The following is a 19,125-nucleotide window of genomic DNA, read 5'->3' on the forward strand; positions in this document are numbered from 1 at the left end:
AAGTTCTGTTTGGTTCAATATTCATGTTCATGTTCATGTTCAATAATGTGCAAAATAAAAACAGAAAAGTCTGAAGATTTAGTTTGAAGTATTGCATTAGAAGGGAAAACAAACAAGTATATCTTGCCCAAGCTTCAAATCAAATCAAATCAAATTTTATTTGTATAGCGCATTTCTTACAAGATGCAACTCAATGCGCTTAGGACCTAAATCCCCAAAGGTAATCAATGTCATTTATTTACATGTACCACACCATCTCCGAAATCTCCTTACATTAGTACACCGGGACAGTTAATACAAGAGTTAACTTAAAATGTATTTTTGAATAAAAAAGGGACAATGTATTGAAATCTTTCCATAGATATCATCAATAAATTATGCACACCAACAAATTGTCAGAAACAGGTTTATCATATTTTCACATGATACAACAAGCCACTTAAAAGAAAGAAAAAAAACCATTGAAAATGCTGGCAAAGTGCCTTAAAATTTAAGCAGCTCTGTCACCAACTACTGTATACCCCATTAACCATCTGAGATCAGACGAAACTAATGGATGCATACGTTTTGCACACATAAGTCTTTCTAGAAATTGTAAAATCCAATTATTAGTTTTCCTATGTGACAGTTATTATTTGGACTGGTTAGGGTGACAGGAAGATGACCCCTACATACAGTAATTCAGAACACAAACCCAGAACACAAACCCCTGGAAACCAAGCGTCAATCTTGTGCCCAGTGTAAAAGGATTATAGAAGTCCAGCACCACGGGGTGGGGGGTGGGCAGATAAGTCTTTGGAGGTGACAAGTCAAGATCGTGCTTGGTATCTGATGTAAACTGATCAGATTTTGCCTGATTATGACAAACACAATTAGTGAGGCGATGTAACTATAAGTTACAATCTTCAAACACGTTGTAGAGGCAACCGTCATTCAATCACGTTATACTAAGGTACATTTTCGATCAAAGCATTGACAACCTTAATTCACATCACTAAATGCATTTGTCCTAAAGGAGACCTCTGATACTAGGCACCATCTTGACTTCGGCTGCCTGTTACACCGTCACTTCAGCCCCCCTCTGTTGCTATAGCGCCGGTCGTCCATTGAGCTTGTCGTGCATGAGGTTCAGGGCTCCGCTGGCAAAGTCTCTGAGCACGTTCACAGTCTCTCTCTGGAGCTGCAGGGACTCACGCACAAACTCCTGCTGCGTCTCGGCCAGCTGCTGCACCGACTCAGACAGGAGCTCCAGGGAGCGTGACACCGTCTCCATCAGCACGTTGGTGGCGTGCTGCTCCTGCACGCTCAGAGAAGCACTCTGCAGCATACTGTCCCGTGCATTCTGAGCGTGCTGGTTCACCGGAGGAGGGGGAGGACCAGAGGAGGGTGGAGAGGGCGGGTGGTGGATGCCCATGGAAGGGCGATGAACACTGCTGCTTCCCTGGTGATTCTCTATGAGGCTGGACGACTGCTGAGAAGGGGGGAGCAGGTCATCCCCGTGGTCATCGTCCGAGGCTACAAACTGGGGTTCAGTGTCTTAAGAAAGAGGAGGTAGTGGTCACTTTGTGTATATTACGTTCCTTCACCCTTTCACATTGAATTAATTACGTACAAAAACATTTTTTATGTCCTTACCTTCAGTAGTGGGTATTTCATACTGCATTTCATAAGACAGCTGTGACGAATCTCCTGCAATAAATAGATACAATTAAACCATACATAAAACCAGACAAGTAAAGATTTACTACAACTGACGTTATTTTTATTTAAACCCAGAGTTGTCCATTTCAAAGCACTTCAAAGAACTCACGAGATGTGCCACTATAGTTTGGCATTGAATGGTCATCTTTGTGTTGCGACGGGAGCAGTCCAGGGCCAGGTATAGGCATCCCCATGGGAATGGGCATGCCCATGGAATGTGGGGGCGGTGGTGGCATTGAGGCCATGTCCATCCCTCCATTGGGGGAGCCATGGATTCCAGCCATGTCCTCCTCTTCCTCTTCTTCCTCTTCCTCGTCCTCCGGCCCTTCATCGTCGTCTCCTAGTGGGCGATAAGCCTCCCCGGGGGGCTGCCCTCGCTTGTTATCCAACTCCAGGATCTGGTGCACAATGTTCTCTGTGGGGCTGAGGTCCCGTGACAGCCGCTGGACCCCCTTGTAGGCCGCCACCCCAGACCGCATGGCCGCCACCTTCCGCTTAGTGTCACACTTGAGGTCAGACCACTTCTTGATGATCTCGATGACCTCACGCTGGCACTCGCCAATCTCATTCACACGGGCGGTGATCTCGGCCCACTTGCGCTTCTTGATGTCCGTCGGCACGCCGCGGTTAAACTTGCCTGTGGAAATTACAGAGACACACACGAAACTGCCTGGTTCAGGTGGCAATAATATATATCCAATACCACAAGTGGCACAGTGCATATCCAACACATTAAATTTGTTATCGATCTACTTGGCTCAATTCTGACATAACACTTGCATGAGCCTAGAATGACAACCAAACAGTGATTGTAATTTTTGTTTTACTTTAAATCAAACATATCAGATCTGGGGACCTCGCATCCACCTGACATTTAAAAGTGTGCCATATGTCACCTGTGTTTGCATTTAATCATGTGTTAGTGTTTCACGTTACAGCCAGTCACAAGCCAAATCCAAATATAGCTGGTGTGGAAAGGCTTTGGTTACCATTCTGTCACCATTCAATGTGTTTAAATTTGGCTACAACAAACAAGGCCAAAGACCTCCTCATCCCTGTGGTTTCGCAGATCAGATAATAATGCTTCTTTTGTTTGGTTACACCCCACCCCCCCAAAGATCGTGACAGATACAAATAGGGATGGATCTTAGTGCAAAACATAATATGGCACAGAGGGCTACATGGAATAAGGGTACATACCCACAACAATGTGGCGGTTCTTCCTGACTTCATCCAAAAGTATATGGACCTCACTGAAGGTAAAACGGGCTTTTCTCTTTTTGAAGCGCGTGACACTGTCTTGGTTGAAAAGGTATGGGGTAGACATCTTCCACTCACTATGCCTTTCTCTGGCTTCAGTCTGCTTCTGGCTCCTGGCTGCAAGTTGTCAGAAATATTGTAAACACCATAGCCAAGTATACAGACAGTGCAATCATTTACATACACACTTTAGAGAAACTGCTATCAAATACATCAAAATAACATTAAATATGTTTGATAAACTGAAACCAATTTGTATTATCTCAAATATAATTTGAAAACGTGTAGTACCATGTAGGCTGTTCACAGTTTGTAAGGACAAGATGGGAAAATGAGCAGGTCGATGGGGAAATGAGCAGGTGGATGTACAGCGTACGGCGAATGAGACGTTTCAGGCGCGAACACAAGTTCATAAGCACAGCATGCACAGGAATAAGCACGTACGGCTCCACTCATCAGCTGATTGAAATCAGTTTGGTACCGAATCCATCATTGCATATGAAGCATTAAGCACGCCTAGCGCAGCTCTAGGAGATGAGCTCTGGAGTCTGTAGCATCCCTCAACACTCATCTTCACTCTTTTGTTGATCAGTTGTCATCAGCCTGTGCAGTCAGCTGAGTGCCAATGTACCTTGGCTTACTGACTAGAGCAGGTACGCCAGCTAGTAAACCAACCAACAAGAACATAAATGCGTGACTAGCCGCTAGTTAACGTCAACGCTAGCTAACTAACAAAGACACGATGTAGTATTTACGTAGCCGAAGACGTCTCCACAGGCTTTTGTAACAGACAGTATCACTTTTACAAAGTCCAATGCTGTGAATAAAAACAATCATACGGTTTCGTATGCCGGTTTGGGCGTATGTTTATTCGTACAGAATGACAACGTGAGCTAGCTAGCTATCGTTAGCTTGCCAGTCACGTCTAGCCATTGGAAGAATCTGCAAAATTGTAACATTTGTTCACGTAGCTATCGTATCTTCAATAATTCACAGGGACAAATAAATACTACGACCATTGTCTCAACCTTAAAAATGTTATTGTGCAGAGTGAATTTACCTTCCCGATCAATAAAGGTTGCGTTATCTCTCTGAGGCGAGTCCAGAAACTTCGTAGCTGACTAGCTAGCTAACCACAGTCGGACGTCTCGACGCTAGCTACGCAAATTCAATGACGGTGGTTCCTTTTTCTCTCCAGCTCGGGCCTCGGGGAGAAGTACCGATAGTCACCACCATGTGCGAGCCAGGGCGCTGTTCAAATCATACGTTCAATGATCAAATAAAGTACACAAAAGAACGGGAATCTCTTTCGAGTGGCTGATGAACCAAGACCTTTGCATTGTGAAAGTTTTGCAAGTAATCAGCATGCCATCATCACAATGAATAAAGTTAGTAGTTGTGCAAGGCCACTGGGATTCAACAACCGTCTGGCAACAACTGTTTGCATATCTGAGAAGATTGTCATTCCAGCAACATTGAATTAGCATTTTAATTAAATGCATCAAACTAATTTTCTCAGCACTTGGGACACAAAGTACTTCAAGAAGATAGAAGATCATTAGGATATTGAAATAACAGCATACATGATATATCAGTGTTAAGATAATATTTTTTATTTTAATTCCATACAAAATATGAATATGGCCATTTCAAAGACAGTAACAGTTCAATGACTATGGCAACAGTAACTCATTCTTTAAATCCTAATTAAATGGCATCTGTTCGCTTCATGCAGCTGTGGCACAAACATCTATTTTTCGTTGTTAGACATGGGAAAGACTAACATTCAGTGCTGGCATTATTGTATGTGAATGCATCATAGGTAACACAGTTATATTATTGTATGTGAATGCATCATAGGTAATACAGTTATAGACCAGTGGTTCTCAACCCTCTCCTCGGGGCGCCCCAGCCGCACCACATTTTTGATCTGTTCCACCACCAGCTCACCTGATTCAACTAATCAAGTACAAACCATAATTGCTTTGTACTTGATTAGTTGAATCAGGTGAGCTGGTGGTGGAACAGATCAAATATGTGGTGCGGCTGGGGCACCCCAAGGAGAAGGTTGAGAACCACTGTTATAGACTATAGTTCCTTTTATAATCATTTTGTCAAATGATTACCATTTGAAAGCCACTGGTAAGGTGTTGTGTCCAAGTAGAAGGCTTCTCAAATTCAAAGTTAAACAGGCAGACAGCTGTCGTTGTGTGCAGGACCAGCATTGGCATTAAGTGACCCAGAGGTGTTCAATGTTACCTCAAAGAGGCTCTCTTGTGTGTGCAGGCTTCTGCTACACCGCCTTTGTGTTTCACGGTTGCAAGCTGAGGGAATAATGTCTTGTAATTGCTTAGATTGAAAATAAGGGAAACCTGCATACGCAGGGATCTGGCTGACTGACATAGGGAGTCCTGGGAATGGTCCAAAGCTCAGTGTAGAGTTGACAGACATGTTTTGTAAGCGCATAGAGGCATTTTCCGTGCTCAGGAGTACATGGTCAACTGGAGCCACTGCAGAGAAAAGAGAGTGTTGTTGGTCAATCCTATACAGTGATGGGGTTTTACCACTGACTGTCCCAGCTGTATTATGTCTATCTACTTACATTCTTACTGAAAACAGCCTATGAACAAGACCATTGTAAAACAAGACCATTGTAAAACAATCTGTAACTGATGCGGCAAGTTTACCTCTTGAATGTTGACCTTGATGGTCCCGTTGTCATCCCTGTCTAAGGTTTTGAAGGCACCTGAATCGGAAGAAAAAAAGAAAAGAAATTATAAGAGTGTTGTTGTAGTGAATAAAGGTGATGATGTCCAACGTTTCTTCCAGTTGAGACGGAAGACGTTTTAGGCAACCCACTCGTTACAAATAATACTGACAACTGCTAGTTTCTTGGTAAATACTGGGTACATACCTGCTGAAACAGGGCTGTAAAATAATGGGTGACCTAATTCCCAGACTCTGTTTGCATGTTCGTTAGTCTCATAGCATAATTGCCTATGTCATATTTTGGCCAAATTGAGATATCTGCCTAACTCTACTCTCCTAACGCTGCTGATTCACTGTGCATTATTGCCTATGCCATCAGCCTATCAGAATGCTTGTTACATTCCAAAATCACTATCTGCCCAAGTCATCTCTTAGACACAGGCATTTTTGACACTACATACAAAGATGGCTCGGCTGACCACAAATGAATCATGACTTTCATGCAATTATGCTACGAGGCTAACGATATAATACAGCATCAATGACATCCATTGACATCCATTGAACTCTGAAGCTTACGGCACATAGCATCCAGTCTGACAAGACAGCCAATGTAGTTGTCAAAGTCCATGTTCCCACACTCATCGCTGTATCTGCGGATGATCATCTGGAACAACTGGTCATTGAGGGGGAAGCCTGTGAAAAAGATGAAAAGCTTTAATGTTTCTATTGTATGATTTTTTCCATATGAACACAGTCCAACTCTCACTCAAACACTTATTTGCTTGAACGTATTCACATTCTGATTGAAATCATATTCAAAACACATTTATAATATCTCTTGGTATGTTTTATTGGTATGTTCTAACATGATATTATGCTCTTACCTGCAGCCCTGAAAGCATCGGGCAGCTCATCTGCACCAATGACCCCGGAGCCATCAGCATCATAATTCTTATACACACCCTAACAGAAAACATTTAAAGTCAATGGTTTAATGTCATCATCCTCATGGTCTCAAGACATTTTGTAAAACCAATCAATAAAGTAGGAATTCTAAAATTAGGTTTTCTCTTGGGGCACTGTTGGAAAAGTAACTTGCCTGCCATTTCTTGATATTGTTCCAGAGGTGTTTGAACTCATGGAATCCCAGCTTCCCAGTGCTGTCACTCTGCAACATAGTTAAGGATGACCCAAATACTGTACTTCTGGAGAGCCTCACAACATTGTTCATAACTATTGAAAAGTCCAACAAGGGGGAAGAGATTATATACAGTACAATGATACAAAAGTAATTTTCAGCACACTGGTACCACACCACAACACACCACTAATACAGTAGATCACGATGGGAAGGATACATCCATGACTGCCACCATACTCCTGCAGGATTCAATGCTGAACCCATCTGTCTTCAGGTCCGAATCTAAGGTTCAAAAGCAGTCATTCAATGAGTCACAAAGACAAACAGCTACATACACATAGCCACACATACACATACGTCCACACACACTGAGAGAAGCAGGTCTTACGTTTTCCAACGATTCTGTTTAGGATGTTCATCAGCTCAGTGGCGCTCACCTCCATGTCCTAAAGGATACATAAGGTCAGCTTAATATATAATTCAGTTTAATAATTCTGACCTCAAGGCAGAAAGTAGATATTGGGGGACTGATTATTTGTTTGTGAAAAGGGAGCAAAGGAATGTGGTAGGGTGGAAGTGGTAGGGACAAACAGTATGAGTATGTACTCACCTCTCCAGCCAATTGCTGGAAGACTTTGCGAAACTGTCTCTCTTCATCACTCTCATTCTGCTCTGCATACGCAAGTGGCCTTCGTGGTGGGGGCTGCAGAATAAAGATATCAGGAAATTAGATATTTAGATTGATTACTCTGTCAATGATCAATAACATCATATCATTTCTAGTTAATGTCCGGGGCCCAGTATCTGTATCAAATAGATCCAGATTCTTTTTTGCTATCCAGGATCAGATCGAGATGGCTGATTTCCCCTGTACGACTCAAAATCAGCCATATAGATTTGATTCTGTACGGTAAAAATTCTGATCCAGATTAAACGTTTTTAAATACTAGGCCCAGATGATCAATATAGACAGAAAGCTAAAAATATATAACTCAAATGATTTCCTCGTAATTAGAGAGAGAGCTGACACTCACAGGGTCAGAGGGCACAAACTGGGCTGGATCAATATTGCTGCAGAAAGGGCAAGATAAGAACCGGTTAGACGCTGTAGGCGCATTCCTTCCTCTTAACTATGCATTCACATTAGTACTAACAAGCACTGACAAGTGAGAGGTCTCAGATGACCGCTGTTTGCGGTGTCCACACTGGTCCTTACCTCACAACATCGATGATACCACCGATCAGTTTTTTGGCCAAAAACATCTTTGATCGGTGAAATTGGATGTGTTCAACTGTGGACGAAGGGAAATGTATATTAAATACCCCTAGCCTAGACTCTACATTGGCGTTTAAACAAGACCTGGGCCCCAGATTGTGGTTGAGAAAGAACACCAATTATTTGACCATAATAAGAAAATGGAAAGCTTGTAAAAATGTTGCTCCTGACAATAGTAAGTGTTGACATAAATGGTAGACGCCCACGCAAATATTTCATGCAACAACTTGGAAGTTGCATACGCCCTCTGGAGAATGTGTCACTTAACAAGGGAGCTGCCCTGCCCCAATGTCAATATACACACTCTTCACTGTATCGTTTATGTTGGTAGTTTTTATCGCAGGTTTGCCAATAATGTAAAGCAATTTACGAAAAGTAGCTGACAGATCGCTAATTTGCCAACGTCGGTCGTGCGGAATGTGTTCAGCATAACTAGCGACGGAAGCGATTCTGAGTGACTAGTAGTAGTGTCGTGCTCATCTTGTAAAACAACAACATATTCAGACCATGGGGTTGGAATAATATTCATATTTAATCCTAAAGTGTTACGGGCTTTCTTTGCCAAAAGTTGCAAACCAGCTATTTATGAGCTAACCAGCTAGCCCGTGTCAGGAAGCTGCTGCAAGCTAGCGTAGCTAATTAGCATGTGTGCTTGGAATACAGCTGACGTTACTGCTAAGAAATGTATGATAACTTAACTATAGCTGGTTAATTTCATCGATTAAATTATGAATATTCGTGGATTCGTTACTTACCAGACTCGGTGAATTTGCTCTACTGAGGCTGGGCTGAGCTGAGCTAGACTGTAAGAAGAAAAATGCAAATGTCTAAACACGCCTCCTACTGTCTAAATATCTAAACACGCCCCCTACTGTCTAAATGTCTAAACACGCCCCATACTGTCTAAATGTCTAAACACGCCCCCTACTGTCTAAATGTCTAAACACACCCCCTACTGTCTAAATGTCTAAACACCCCCCCTACTGTCTAAATGTCTAAACACACCCCCTACTGTCAAATGTCTAAACACACCCCCTACTGTCAAATGTCTAAACACACCTCCTACTGTCAAATGTCTAAACACACCTCCTACTGTCAAATGTCTAAACACACCTCCTACTGTCAAATGTCTAAACACACCTCCTACTGTCAAATGTCTAAACACACCTCCTACTGTCAAATGTCTAAACACACCTCCTACTGTCAAATGTCTAAACACACCCCTACACACCCCTACTGTCAAACTCACCAGCAGGGTCGTCCTCGAATTGAGAGGTGTGCTCTTGGCAACAGACCAAAATAACTGTATATTTTACTCATAGTAGGGGTAAACAGACAACCTATATACAAAAGGCTGTGGACGAGAACTACATAACTACATTTTCGTTTAACTCCATTGAGTTTCTTGAATAAAAATGGCATCATTTCTCACGATTTCTCACTGCTGAGTATTATTTTTTTAAACTTACAATCATGCATATAAAAGGGGCATTTTGACTTCTGATTTATCTGCTACTTTGAGTCACATTAATTGTTCGCTGCATGAAATTTAAACCCAGATTAGTATTCATGACCTTCTAGTATATGTAAAGTAGTTTCAATGTAGTGAGCTACTTTTCTTGGGTAGTGTACTCTGTAGTGTAGTGAAATCCCTTTGAGAGGAGCAGCAGTTTAATTTAACAGAGGAATACCAACTTGCAGCTTAGTTGACTCCATTTCAGAGTAGTTTGCCACACGGCAGTTTGATGGTGTGAGTGAGGGGGGAAAGCTCTGCAGTATGCAAAGTCAATTGAAAACGGCACTTTATTGAGTTTCAGTACATACTCTTGTAGTGTAAGTGATAACTATAAGTGAATACTACTACAGTATCCATATAGCCATCATGGGAATTTTGAGATTCCCGAGGTGGGACACTGAGGAAACATTCATTTTAAGACAAAAAAAAGGGCCACATCACATGAAGCCTCATGGATAACACATCCACAGATTCAAAAATGAAATACTATTAAGTTATCACACACAAAATTAATTAATTACAAATTGCACTTCACTTCTGGATACATTAGTGTACAATTCATATTTTCAGAGAAGATGCAGGCAATCAATGATGCCACCATCATCATGAAGTCATTAAGTAATTCTGTATGATGGCATTCACAGGTCTTGTCGTAGCAGAAGCCCATGTATTCAAATGTCTCTTCCTCTGTCATTTCCTCCCAAAGAGCAGGTTGGCCTTCATGACTTTGGGCACATGGCGTATGGTGAGGGACACCCTGGTGCCTCGGGTCAGTGTGTCCCCTGGCAGGGCCCCAGCGGTGGGCAGGTTGGCCACCCTGTCAGTGAGTGTGTCCTGGGCTGAGTCCTGGATGCCATGGAGGAGGTGCTTGTACATGTCGTCCTGCAGGATGAGGAGGCTCCGTGGTCTGACCAGCAGAGACAGGACGTAGCGGCTCTCCTCTGTCTGTGGGACGTCTGTCTGGGGGCATAGTGAGGGAGACATAACATTACATGGCTGTTACATGGCATAGGTATGTATGTACGTATTTACAGTATGCATATGTATGTACAGTATGTATACATGTATGCATGTACAGTATGTATGTATACATGTATGTATGTACAGTATGTATGTATGTATGTATGTACAATATGTATGTATGTATGTACATATCTATGTATGTATGTACAGTATGTATGTATTTATGTACGTATGTATGCATGTATGTATGTATGTACAGTATGTATGTATGTATGTATGTAAACAGGTCTCTTCAGAATCTTAAGGCCAATGCACACGGCGTGCGATTTTTGTTGCACGACAACATTCGATTGCAATGCACACGGCGTGCGATGCAATTTTGTTGCACCGCAGAATTCCATTTTCAACTCACACCTTTGAAGTCTATGAGAAAATCATAAAAAATCTCATCCCAATGCACACGGCGTGCGAGATTTTGTTGCACCACAACATTCCATTCTCAATTGTTACTTTATTGTTACGTAGTCGGACCAGGCAGGCTGATTACAATAGGCTCTACCAATATTGCTTGCCTTGCTTCCACAATTTCTACAAGATACCACTGGACATATTGTGATAAAATATGTGGGTCCCCTGATTTAGGGGTATTGGTAAAATGTCAGGAGAGGGAGCGCACAAAACACACAGCCAGAAAGGTGTATTATAAAAGCCACTTTATTATTATGGGCGATGATCAGGCAGACATAGATTCGGAGGACGGAGACAGTCCAACATCTAGCTATTCGCCCTAGGACTCAACTTCCACAACTGATCATGCATCTCAATTAATCATCATAAATATACAGTAGTACAAATTCATCTCATTCAAATAATCATAGGCCTATAAATAAGACAAACATTGGACATATTGGCTGAATAGTAAATAATTAAAAGGGCACGTAACTCGCCGGGTATTTGAGACCCCCCCGTGGGGTCTGAGCGGTGCACTGCCAACCGATGAGGCTCAATATGTAAGTCCGTCTGGCAGACGATTGTTCCTGCGTTCACGCTACAATATTGTGCCTACATGCTCGATTGTTATTATTATGTAATATAGGCGTCTTGTATGTGAGATGGGCCATGTAGCTATGTGGCATGACACGGAAATAAATCATGCATGCAGTAATTCGTATAGCTAGTAATGTGTACAGCCCGTTCCAAATTATTATGCAAATGATATTTTTCTCAGATTTTCCTAAATAGTCGATGCAAATGACAATCAGTATAATTTTCAAGTCATCAACCGTTAGAGTATAATTCAAATTTTATTGAACAAACCTCCCAATGATAACAGTATTTTTTTTTTTAAATAAAAAACTCAAAATGCACTGTTCCAAATTATTATGCACAACAGAGTTTCAAAACATTTTATAGGTTGTTAAGAACTAAAAATTGTAATTTGATGAATTTAGGGTTAGGAGGTCATATTAGGAGGTCATATTTACTGAAATCAAAAGCTATTTCAAACAAAAACATCTTAACAGGTCAAGTTACATGTTAACATAGGACCCCTTCTTTGATATCACCTTCACAATTCTTGCATCCATTGAACTTGTGAGTTTTTGGACAGTTTCTGCTTGAATTTCTTTGCAGGATGCCAGAATAGCCTCCCAGAGCTGCTGTTTTGATGTGAACTGCCTCCCACCCTCATATATATTTTGCTTGAGGATGCTCCAAAGGTTCTCAATAGGGTTGAGGTCAGGGGAAGATGGGGGCCACACCATGAGTTTCTCTCCTTTTATGCCTATAGCAGCCAATGACACAGAGGTATTCTTTGCAGCATGACATGGTGCATTGTCATGCATGAAGATGATTTTGCTACGGAAGGCACGGTTCTACTTTTTGTACCACGGAAGAAAGTGGTCAGTCAGAAACTCTACATACTTTGCAGAGGTCATTTTCACACCTTCAGGGACCTTAAAAGGGCCTACCAGCTCTCTCCCCATGATTCCGGCCCAAAACATGACTCCGCCACCTCCTTGCTGACGTCGCAGCCTTGTTGGGACATGGTGGCCATCCACCAACCATCCACTACTCCATCCATCTGGACCATCCAGGGTTGCACGGCACTCATCAGTAAACAAGACTGTTTGGAAATTAGTCTTCATGTATTTCTGAGCCCACTGTCATGCTGCAAAGAATACCTCTGTGTCATTGGCTGCTATAGGCATCAAAGGAGAGAAACTCATGGTGTGGCCCCCATCTTCCCCTGACCTCAACCCTATTGAGAACCTTTGGAGCATCCTCAAGCAAAATATATATGAGGGTGGGAGGCAGTTCACATCAAAACAGCAGCTCTGGGAGGCTATTCTGGCATCCTGCAAAGAAATTCAAGCAGAAACTGTCCAAAAACTCACAAGTTCAATGGATGCAAGAATTGTGAAGGTGATATCAAAGAAGGGGTCCTATGTTAACATGTAACTTGACCTGTTAAGATGTTTTTGTTTGAAATAGCTTTTGATTTCAGTAAATATGACCTCCTAATATGACCTCCTAACCCTAAATTCATCAAATTACCATTTTTAGTTCTTTACAACCTATAAAATGTTTTGAAACTCTGTTGTGCATAATAATTTGGAACAGTGCATTTTGAGTTTTTTATTAAAAAAAAAAATACTGTTATCATTGGGAGGTTTGTTCAATAAAATTTGAATTATACTCTAACGGTTGATGACTTGAAAATTATACTGATTGTCATTTGCATCGACTATTTAGGAAAATCTGAGAAAAATATCATTTGCATAATAATTTGGAACGGGCTGTAGTGTAGCTGTGGGCTATATAGGTGTAGTGGCTGGCTGATGGTGATGTTCATATCTTGCCCTTGACTGTCAAACCGTTAAAATAGATTGGTTCCGTTTGTATTGGAGGCTGTTATTAAACAGTTTATAACAGTACAGTACCCTAATAGGCTAGTGTTTTGATGCTAGCTCCGAAATGTCTCCGCTCCGCCTCCAATCTCTCCCAGATCCACGTCAAACTCCTGTCTGTTCAACCTGAAGTAAGTTGTCTGGAGCGGTCCTCCTGTACACTACAGCCTCAACTGTTGACCAAGTTGAACTCTCCTTTCATTGTGAGACTGCATCATTTCTTTCAGAAAAAAAGGAGACAGTCAAAAATGTATGCTCCAGTCTCTCTCCCCGTTATGAGTGACTCAATTAATTTAGATAGACCAGTTGAAGTTTTCCCAATTGTCCCATTGTGATGCAATAATCCGTCGCACCACAAACTTTTACAAAATTTGCAAAATTTGACAGTGCGACAAAACTCGCACGCCGTGTGCTTTGTCCCATTAAAAATGAATGGAATCGAATTTTCGCGGTGCGATTAAAATCGGGGCCGTGTGCGTTGGGGAGTTTTCTCATAGACTTCCATTCAAACTTCAAAATCGAATGTTGTGGTGCAACAAAAATTGCACGCCGTGTGCATTGGCCTTTACAGAATCAAGCTAGTTAAACTTATGAAAATAGTGTGTCACCAGTTTGATTCTTTCAACCTTGCACCTTCATGACATAGAAATTAACTTAAAGGGTGGATGGGTAGGAATGCATGTTTGTGGTAATGCATACCTCCTGGGCACTAATGGGTCTGTAGAAGTCTAGCAGTGTGTGTGAGCCCAGGCTGATAGTAGTCACAGTGGGGTGGTAGAGGGGCCCGTCCTCATGTGCCTGTGACAGAGGGTGGATGGGACATCAACTGTTAGTTCAGCAACCCACTCCTCTACCTCTAGAAGGAGTGTTAATCATAATACAAAATCAACATGCACAAAAGGCTTACCAAAACGGTACCATACTGTACTACTACATGAACACTTTGGGCTCTTTTTAGAAGGAATTTCAACATTTTGATTTTCATATGAATAAATGGAAATGATGTTGTTGGCAGTACCATTAACCCCTCTCCCTGCTTGTACTCATTCACCAGTACATGATTGGCAACCTTCCCAGCAAATGCGTCAAGAGCAGAGATTCTCTCACAGTACTTCAGCAGCCAGTCAGGAAGCTTTTCTGCAAGCATCCCTTTCGGACGAGGTAGCCCACCTAGATCAAAAATGCAATGAGATACCGTATATCATTTGTTTTCCCACACTGTATATTACATTTCACTAATGACTGTTACACACCCCAGTTCTGGAGCCTTCTGCAAGACAGTTGGGTCCATTTTGTTTTTGGTGCCTTATACACCTGCAACAGCATGGGGTTGAAGAGGGGAAGGTTAGCCATAAAAAACACAACATTGTCATTTGGTAGACAAAACAAGATCATTTTAGTATTCATAAATACCGATGTAATTCTTGGTAATAGCCCACTTAAGCCAAACACTTGATTATGTCTAAAGTTAGTAGCTGTTACCCTGTTCACAGGCTGGCATTCACTTACCTGTTGTAAAAGATAGGTCTCCTCATCTTCTGATATGAAATCTGGAATGTAGTAAACCGTAGGTGGAGCCTGGACACATAAATACCCACTGTCAGATAGTGATCTTGACTTTATACATAGTAGTATGTCTAGTGAGTGGAGGAGAATAGAGGATACAAATAAAGAGGATGCTACGTAGGTATCCTCTTAGCATCCTATTTATTTGGTAACATAGTAGCTAGCTTAGCCAGGCTACTTAAAAGCTCCATCTCCCAACATCCTATATGGATTTAATGATTGTGATCAACATAGACTATGTCTATAGGAATTATATAGGACAAAGAGAGACACAAAAGAAAGAAAACAGTTTACATCTTTCACGATGTATCCTTCCAGATTCTTCGAAATATTGCACGGGGGTTCCATATCTTTAAGCTGTGAGGCTAGGCTAGCTATCTAGTACCTGAAGTCATGATCTCCCAACTAACTCTCAACCATTGTTGCGAAAATAATCATTAACGTTGTCATATTGAGCGTTTAGAAAACACAAAGAAGCATTTCTCGAAATGATTCTCCTGATTTTAACTTTCTTCTTCTAAACATTATTCCAATATTTAGCTAGCTAACAAATGCTGCCACCTACTGCACGGGAGTAGATGTCATCAGTCATCTGTTGTACAGCAGTCTGTCTGTGTGGTCTGCAACTGAATGGTATTATGCACACAGTCACACAGGCGCGCGCGCGCGCGCGCACACACACACACACACACACACACACACACACACACACACACTCTCTCTCTCTCTCTCTCTCACACACACACACACACACACACACACTCTCTCTCTCTCTTTCTCTCACACACACACACACACACACACACACACACACACACACACACACACACACTGATTGGCTGATTATACTAGGGAGGTATTTGCTGTCTGAGTAGACTCATCATTGCCTTCATGTTAGATAGCATTTTACAGTTGTAGACAGGGTGGATTATTGAAGAGATTAAGTATGGTGGTATTTCCATATCTGCACTGTAGTTAATAGAATGGATTGGAATAATATTGGCCTGGTGAATGAAGACCGAATAATGTAAGACAAGGGCTCCATAGAGTGAGCGGTATCTATCCTTCAAATCCCACTCCAGCAAGAATCACTCCAACCATGAAATAGAGGTTTCCATGGTTACATCAGGAGCCATGTTAAGGGGTGCCTCTTGATTCTGCAGTAGTCTCCACCTCTATTTCACATTCATCATGCTATAAGTCAGTGCCAGGAATTTGGCTGCTGTGATTCGGTATGCGAAAGGAGACTCCCTGTTAATCATCGCAGCACGGATTACCTCACTAACCTTATAGCTTTCAAATATTTTTGATTTATTGAATCAAGATGATCACACTCGCACTTACCCAGCTGTCCTGTTGGGGGCGCATTGCAGATCTTGAGTTGCTTAGAGCTACCGAGGCTACAGGTTCAATCCTTCCAGGAGCATCCCCAGTGTGACATATTTGCAGTTCTCAGTACAACCTGTTACCTTGACAACATGATTTTATCATTCAAGCCACCGCTACCTTCTCCCACAGTGGGAATCAAATGTGCTTCGAAAGAGCACGATGAGACACAATGCTGGTGTCTGCCTGAAATGTCTTGAAACGTTTCATGCCACACATTTTCTATTTTGCTTTAATATTGGGTGGGTTTGAGCATAAGAGTTCAAGCTGGCAAGACTTTGTTGACAGAAAACTCAAAGCACAGATGACCTTGGCAATCTTTTTCCAAGGTCTTGCACATGTAGATTCAATTATTGTTGTATATCCACTCAGTTAGTTATTGCTGTAGTTTTGCCAGCTATTTGCTAGCTTCACACATAGTGAACCCATCTGTTGTAGCGTCTGTTTTTGAGTTTTATGAGATTGAATTCAATCATGATCCGGAATCAACATCCTAATCAAATGCTTAATTACCTTAGGGAAAACCATAACTGTATTTATACTGGATGAAACACAAGTTATACAAAGCCACCTGAGTAGCCAATGTCCCTCTGACTCTATGCTCGAACTTTGAGAAACCATACACATGATACTGTGGATGCACTGCAGTGTTTTCTTGGTACAGGTCTAGACTGTATTCAACTCTCATATTTCAGATAAACCTATTCTATCTTTCTCAGCTGTTGAGACTGGGTAAGCATCTTGTGTTCTGGTATTACAGCTCCTTGGTAATGGAGGATGTCAACATGGTGTAGGAATGATTGTGCACTGGATGGCTCAGGAATGTCAGCACATAAGAGGAGATGAGAGAGACTGTGGGCATTTCTTTTACATCAGATCAAGGTCACTTCAGCAGGTTCTATTAATCAGTAGGAACTCACAGGTTCAGGTACAGAACACTGGAACTTTCCGTCCACAGGCTTATTTACAGTACCACTAATTTGCAGCGACACTTACGTTTAAATCTCAAGATCCTGAGCAATGAATAGGGAAGCACTCAGGCCTCGCATAGAGCATGCACAATAAGCAAAAATGAATTATATGATTTTGAGAGTGCTGTCCTATTTATTGTTCATGGACTGTCTGTGCTGGAATTCAGCCCCCCATTTTGAAAAGCTTTTTTTCATTGTGTATGTTTGCTAGCAAATTATGTAAACTCAAGACCTTACTCAAATGAGACAGAGTAGAGGGAGGTGGAAGAGAATAAAGGAACAGAAGACAAGTGATGCTAAAATGAACATTTATAATGACTCTTTGTTGCTGTTGCCGTCGCAAAAATAATCTTTAAAAAACAATTCAATATATTAACACTGAAATGCTGACTTCACTGGTAGTCCACGAGTCATAAAACACAACTCACTGATTTTTTTTTACAAACACAATACTACAGTTACATTAAATAGTCATTACCCTTAAATCTATTAATGAATGATGTTCAGAAACTGATAATTAAAAAATAACTTCACAAAAATGACACTTTTAAAATTCTTTCATTCCCTTTCCATAGTTTCTGTTGATCAACAGTGTATTGTTAAAAAAAAGGAACTGCTTCTGAGATGTTTCACTGAGGAAAGCAGTAAATAGACTGTCAGCATAACAGTAGTGTTACATGAAGTCAAAAGGTCAAACAAGTACTGTAGGTATCTGGGAGTAAATGGGAAGAGGACCATTCCAGTGCTCCAACATCATCAGTATTTAGGCTGGCTCTTTTGGCTCAGTAGGGATTGCATTTGGCACTCTTATTGGCAAATATAGTAATAAAAAGCTCTCACCCACTTTTTACTGAAGGGGCACAAAATGAGACAGCATTATCCTCCTATCTTTTAGATTGAGAGGACTGTGTCATTTTAAAAGGCATCCAAATGCTTAAGTCAGAAATTAAATAATCCCTTAGAGCAGTACAAACTGTGGACTTTCAAATGGTACAGTATCTTCCCTGTTTCAACATAGAGACACTACAGTGGTTTAACATGGACACATTTTTTTCCAAATCACCAACGTTCATCTTAGTTTTAGTTCTTATGCTGTCAGTCCATTTTTTCAGATGGAAAAACAGAGGTTTTACAAAATCAAAAACCTAACCCAAACAAATAATTACAATGGCTCGAACAAGTTTGCAGGGTATTGTCATGCTTTTTTCAGTCTACAATTTTGTTAGCTTTCAACCCTGCAAAATTATCCGGATGACAAGAAAATCAAACAAACAAAACAGTCAAATAAAATACAGTTGTTGTATTCATAGGGTTTAGTGATAAACCTAGGGTAAAATATCCAAACAGGCAGATGGGTGTATGAAAAAGGTCAACTTAGTTCATGGGAGGGTCAAATGTCAAAGATAAGAGATGGCCTCATGGCTCGTTGGTAAAAATCCTGTATTTCTCCCACTATTCAGAGGAATGGGCTCAGAATATCTTTATCCATTAAAAGGGTGAATACAGTGACAGGCGCCCAACACTACAGCACATACACCGTAATATCATGTGGGCCGAAAAAGATGGAGAGAGTTGAGTAGAAGAGGTAAAGAGGGACAAGCAGCCTTAGCCAGCTTGTACTGTCTAAATCCAGTCCTGTGTCGGATAGTTATGGCGGGGTTTCCGAGGGGTTCGATGAATGTCCAGATTACATTTGGAGAAAAGCAAACAAAAACAAAAATGTT

General features: G+C 41.4%; 3 protein-coding genes across 3 annotated transcripts; all 3 read right to left on the reverse strand.

The window, feature by feature from the left end:
• Nucleotides 1-271: 271 nt before the first annotated feature.
• On the reverse strand, nucleotides 272-3,028 carry LOC308155896 (uncharacterized protein; the record flags this gene model as incomplete). The annotated part of the gene is made up of 4 exons (XM_080529262.1): nucleotides 272-1,536; nucleotides 1,636-1,689; nucleotides 1,811-2,338; nucleotides 2,902-3,028. The coding sequence occupies 4 exons, from the start codon at nucleotides 3,026-3,028 to the stop codon at nucleotides 1,088-1,090; spliced, it is 1,158 nt and encodes a 385-aa protein (XP_080385388.1). The 3' UTR covers nucleotides 272-1,087.
• Nucleotides 3,029-4,969: 1,941 nt separating this feature from the next.
• LOC308155132 (calpain small subunit 1-like) lies at nucleotides 4,970-8,923 on the reverse strand. Its single transcript, XM_080528380.1, has 11 exons — nucleotides 8,846-8,923; nucleotides 8,031-8,106; nucleotides 7,849-7,885; nucleotides 7,425-7,517; nucleotides 7,203-7,260; nucleotides 7,032-7,096; nucleotides 6,773-6,841; nucleotides 6,558-6,636; nucleotides 6,250-6,366; nucleotides 5,649-5,707; nucleotides 4,970-5,471 (listed from the first exon to the last, which is right to left on the reverse strand). The coding sequence occupies exons 2-11, from the start codon at nucleotides 8,075-8,077 to the stop codon at nucleotides 5,445-5,447; spliced, it is 651 nt and encodes a 216-aa protein (XP_080384506.1). The 5' UTR covers nucleotides 8,078-8,106; nucleotides 8,846-8,923; the 3' UTR covers nucleotides 4,970-5,444.
• Nucleotides 8,924-9,983: 1,060 nt separating this feature from the next.
• Nucleotides 9,984-15,537, reverse strand: alkbh6 (alkB homolog 6). Its single transcript, XM_080528511.1, has 6 exons — nucleotides 15,339-15,537; nucleotides 14,988-15,056; nucleotides 14,732-14,792; nucleotides 14,497-14,648; nucleotides 14,178-14,276; nucleotides 9,984-10,566 (listed from the first exon to the last, which is right to left on the reverse strand). The coding sequence occupies exons 1-6, from the start codon at nucleotides 15,390-15,392 to the stop codon at nucleotides 10,297-10,299; spliced, it is 705 nt and encodes a 234-aa protein (XP_080384637.1). The 5' UTR covers nucleotides 15,393-15,537; the 3' UTR covers nucleotides 9,984-10,296.
• Between the last annotated feature and the right edge of the window lie 3,588 nt (nucleotides 15,538-19,125).

Source organism: Nansenia antarctica (genome assembly GCF_963989245.1).
Source record: "Nansenia antarctica genome assembly, chromosome: 4".
In the NCBI taxonomy this organism is placed as follows: Eukaryota; Metazoa; Chordata; class Actinopteri; order Argentiniformes; family Microstomatidae; genus Nansenia; species Nansenia antarctica.

What these genes read in the sequence shown, in the direction of transcription:
- alkbh6 (XM_080528511.1), bottom strand. Translation starts at nt 15,392, where the DNA reads ATGGAACCCCCGTGCAATATTTCGAAGAATCTGGAAGGATACATCGTG. An exon ending in AAGGATACATCGTGAAAGAT is followed by an intron (nt 15,057 to 15,338) that starts GTAAACTGTTTT and finishes TTATGTGTCCAG; the next exon opens with GCTCCACCTACGGTTTACTA. An exon ending in GACCCATTAGTGCCCAGGAG is followed by an intron (nt 10,567 to 14,177) that starts GTATGCATTACC and finishes CTATGCCCCCAG; the next exon opens with ACAGACGTCCCACAGACAGA.
- LOC308155132 (XM_080528380.1), bottom strand. Translation starts at nt 8,077, where the DNA reads ATGTTTTTGGCCAAAAAACTGATCGGTGGTATCATCGATGTTGTGAG. An exon ending in AAACAGAATCGTTGGAAAAC is followed by an intron (nt 7,097 to 7,202) that starts GTAAGACCTGCT and finishes TTTGAACCTTAG; the next exon opens with ATTCGGACCTGAAGACAGAT. An exon ending in GTATGGTGGCAGTCATGGAT is followed by an intron (nt 6,842 to 7,031) that starts GTATCCTTCCCA and finishes ACTATGTTGCAG; the next exon opens with AGTGACAGCACTGGGAAGCT.